Here is a 4,317-nt window from a genome sequence, read left to right as displayed (position 1 = left end):
ATTCTGAAGAAGGGTCTAGGTCCGAAACGTCAGCCTTCCTGCTCCTCTGATGCTGCTTGGCCTGCTGTGTTTATCCGGCTCTACACCTTGTTATCTCAGATTCTCCAGCATCTGCAGTTCCTACTATCTCAGCAAATCCACTTCCTGTGTTCCAAGGCACAATGCTGCAGGAAACTGCCTGGAATGCACACTTGAAATTCACTGCCTTTCCAGCTTGATCACCTCCTCCTCTTCCTCCTGCTGCTCTGTGGGAGAATTAAAACCTTCCATTGTACCCGTTTTGTGTTATATAGGAATTAAGAACGGGAGTTTGAAATTCAGACCCTCGAGCACGCTCCACCATTTAACAAAATCATGGCTGATTTTATCCTGGTCTATCTCCACTTTCCTGCCTGCTCCCCATATCCCTTTATCCCTCTTTTCGTCAGAAACATTCCTATTTCTTTCCTGTTGACTGATTCTGTCTCCACTGCACTCTGGGACAGTGGGTCCACAGATTCGCAACCCTCTGAGAGAAGCAGTTTCTGTTCATCTCAGTTTTGAACCTACCTCCTGTCACTCCATATTTATGAACTGTTGTTTGAGACTGTTCCAAAAAGGGGGAGCATTTGCTCAACATCCACCTTATCAATCCCCGTTAGGATCTTATCTACCTGAGTTAGATCCCCCCCCCCCCACCCCAATGCCCTCATTGTTCTGAATTGCAATGAATACAAGCCCAAGCTATTCAACTGCTCCTTGTATGACAGCCCTGTCATCACTGGGACTAATCTGGTGAACCTCTTCTAAACTGCCTCCAGTGCCACCACATCGTTTCTCCAGTAAGAAGACCAAAACTGGACACAATATTCCAGATGTGGCCCCAGCAAGGCCTCATATAATTGTAACAATGCTACTTTCGTTTTATATTCCAGTCCTTTTGCGATAAATGCCAGAATTGTTTTAGCAGACGTTCACAGGAAAATGTAGCAACTTTATCACAGCCGTCTGGCCCTGCTCAACTCCCACCAGAGTCTAGCATCCGTGGCTGTTCCTTAATCCTCCTGCTACACTTCCAACTCCTCAGTGATATTCAGCCCCTACGGGGAAGGGAAGGGAACAGTATTGCCCTCCGAGGGATGGAGGAGGGGTGGGGGCATTGGTACTTGCCAGGGATTAGGGAAGATGTGACGCCCAGGATGGTTACTCCCAGTCCTTTCTGTTATGAGCTGGGGAGATCTGGGCCGAAACACAGTGCTATGGTTTGGGGAGCAGCAGGGAAGGGGTGTGGGGTGGTGCTGTGCTGTTGTAGGGGGCCGCCTGGTCGGTGAAGGGCCCAATCGTTGCCGGGAAACAGGGCCAGCGCAGATTGCCTCCTCTCGCTGTCCTGATACGCTTACAGAGCAGTGAGAGGTCGAGATAGAGTGAGACAGGAGGAACCTGCTTCCCTTGGCAGAGAGTTCACGCTTCATAGATTCAAGCGAAGCTGCGGAAGGATTAGAGGGAACACAAGGATAAACAGTTCTTTTCACACCAAGGGTGACGGATTTCTGAAATTCACTGCCTGAGCCTGTGGTCGAGGCGGAGACCCTGAACTCCTGTCACTAAAAGCCCCTGGATCTTCACCTTACGTGCTGCAAGCTGTGTTTAGGGAGATGGCGTTAGAAAAGGCATCAGGGTCAGCACGGACAAGATGGGCTGGGCGACCCCAGTCTGTATTGTATCATTCCTGTGGGAATTTGCTGTGCTCACCATTGGCTTGCCACGTTTCCTGCTTTGCTGCAGTGCCGCTTTCCCGGTGGGCTCGGGTGGTGGGTGTGAAGGGAGTCGCAATGTAGGAGCGGGGGTGGCTCAGGGGTGGGGGGCGGGGGCGGGTTCCGTGACGCTCCCCTCCCACTGACGCTGTCGGACTGATTTCCTCCCCAACCCCCACCCCCCATCCACCACAGGCGTGGCCGCCACTTCCATCTTCACCAGCGGCAAGTATGCCATCGATCCCGAACTGCGGGGCTCCGAGTTCGAGCGACTCACCCAGAACCTGGACGTCCACTTCTGGAAGAGCTTCTGGAACATCACCGAAACCGAGGTGCTGGCGGTAAGGACCGGAGATTCCCTTCCCTGTCCCCACCCCCACCATCTGCCCTGGCCACGCTGGGGGACAGCTCAGAGGCAAGGATCCCCCACCCCCAGCCCTTGGGGAGGGGAGGGGGGGAGGGTACAGGGACTGGGTGGGCAGACATCGTTAGAACGCACACGGCCCCTAGGATGGGCACCACGTCCACACACTCCCATTCCCTCCACTGCCCACACAGTGTGTGCCACCTACAACTCACCAATGCTCCGTAAGGGTTGTAGGGTGACAGCCGAGTGCTATTATCGCTGGACTGTTCATCTAGAGACCCAGGTAATGTTCTGGGGATCCAGGTTCGATGCTCACATGGTGGAAGTCAATACACATCTGGGATTAAGAGTCTAATGATAACCATGCAGTTGTTGATTGTCCATTAAACCTATCTGTCTCACTAAGCCCTTTTAGGGAAGGAAATCTGCCATCCTCACCTTGTCTGGTACCTGATTGTCACTTCAGACCCACGGCAATGTGGTTGACTCCTAACTGCCCCCTGGGCAATTCGGGACAGACAATAAATGCTGGCCTAGCTAGCGATGCCCTCATCCCACGAATGAAGTTTCTAAAACAAAAAGACGGCACCTTCCAAGCCCACAATCACTTCCAGCTGGAAGGACAAGAGCCACAAGTACATAGGAACACCACCCCCTGCAAGTTCCCCTCCAAGCCACTCACCATCCTGGCCTGGAAATGTATTGCTATTCCCTCAGTGTTGCTAGATCAAAATACTGGAGGGCATCACTAAACCAAGGACTGTGGCAGTTCACCACCACCTCCTCAAGGGGCAACAAATGCTAGCCTGTCCAGCAACACCCACATTTCAATGAATGGTGTTTAGAACAAAAAGCCCTGATGTAAACTCACAGGGAAGAGGGAATGAGGTTCTGCGTTATCCACGAGCTGTCCCCCTCCACGTTATCCCCATTCTTGGCTCCCTGAACTTGCCCACGACCCCCACATCCTCCCCACGACCTCTACAACCCCCACATTCTCCCACATTCACCAACTGAGCTCCACATCCTTTCTCTTTCTGCCAGTCTCTGGTGACTCTGACATCGACCACCGTGCGCGTGAACAAGACTCTCTCCGTCCCGCCCAACCCCTTCAAGATGCCGATGCAGGCTGACCCCAGTCTGATGGTGGACATTAGCCCTCCAGTGGCTCACTCTGGCCCAGGACCGGTGCAGATGAGGCTGATCTCCTACGAGCTACGAGACGGACAGGTAAAGTGCCCCGGGGGCTGTGGGCCAAGGAGCGGAGGATGCCAGTGTGAGCACGTTATCGGATCATGGAATCCCTACAGTGTGGAAACAGGCTATTCGGCCCAACAGGTCCACACCACCCCTCCAAAGAGCATCCCACCCAGACCTGTTGCCCTATGTTTCCCATGTCTAACTCACCTAACCTAAACATCCCTGTGCACTATGGGCAATTTAGCATGGCCAGTCCACCTACCCGCACATCTTTGGACTGTGGGAGTACCCGGAGGAAACCCACACAGACACAGGGAGAACGTGCAAACTCCACACAGACAGTCGCCCGAGGCTGGAATCAAACCCGGGTCCCTGGCGCTGTGAGGCAGCAGTGATAACCACGGAGCCACCGGTGTTACCCTGGTACTACAGTCTCATAGTGACCCCTGGGGTGGACTCCTAGTACTGCAGTCTCACTGTGACCCTTGGAGGGTAGACCACTGGTACTACAGTCTCAAAGTGACCCCCAGGGGTAGACTCATGGTACTGCAGTCCCATGGTCTCTTTGTACTGTAGCCTGATGATGTCCCTTTGAGAAACCTGATCACTGTTTCAATGTGGGAATGCCATGTTTCCTGTCAGATGTGAAGCTGTGAAGTTGCTGATAAGTGCGTAATCCCATCCTGTGTTTTATTCCCTAACCTTTTGAGTTCTGTCTTGACATTAGGATAGTGATGAGTTGAATGAACTCTGCAAACCTGAGGCACAGCTGGGTCTTGACATGCGTCTGAAAACAAAGAAAGCTCCACGGTCCAAGTTTCTCATTGTTCATTTTCATGGGGGAGGATTTGTGGCTCAGACTTCCAAATCACACGAGGTAAAAAAAACAAGATTTGTTTGAGTATGCTGATTCCAGAGTGAAGCAAAATTTAGCTGTCCATTTGAGAGAGGAACTAGCAATCAGGGACACCACGGGGTTAGATACAGAGTAAAGCTCTCTCTACACTGTCCCCCATC

The 4,317-nt window shown here is 52.5% G+C and overlaps 1 protein-coding gene across 1 annotated transcript in view; it reads left to right on the top strand.

The window, feature by feature from the left end:
* The window catches only part of LOC125487970 (hormone-sensitive lipase-like), a 42,693-nt gene that overhangs the window by 33,929 nt on the left and 4,447 nt on the right, over positions 1–4,317 (top strand). The window contains exons 4-6 of the mRNA XM_048620696.1: positions 1,929–2,074; positions 3,145–3,330; positions 4,028–4,177. Of these exons, the coding sequence (XP_048476653.1) occupies positions 1,929–2,074; positions 3,145–3,330; positions 4,028–4,177 (482 nt within the window). The remainder of the gene's footprint in view (positions 1–1,928; positions 2,075–3,144; positions 3,331–4,027; positions 4,178–4,317) is intronic.

The sequence above is a fragment of the Rhincodon typus genome, chromosome 47 (assembly GCF_021869965.1).
Source record: "Rhincodon typus isolate 14 chromosome 47, sRhiTyp1.1, whole genome shotgun sequence".
Classification (NCBI taxonomy): Eukaryota; Metazoa; Chordata; class Chondrichthyes; order Orectolobiformes; family Rhincodontidae; genus Rhincodon; species Rhincodon typus.
Note: the sequence above shows the minus strand (reverse complement) of the source record. Positions and strands in the feature narration are given on the sequence as shown.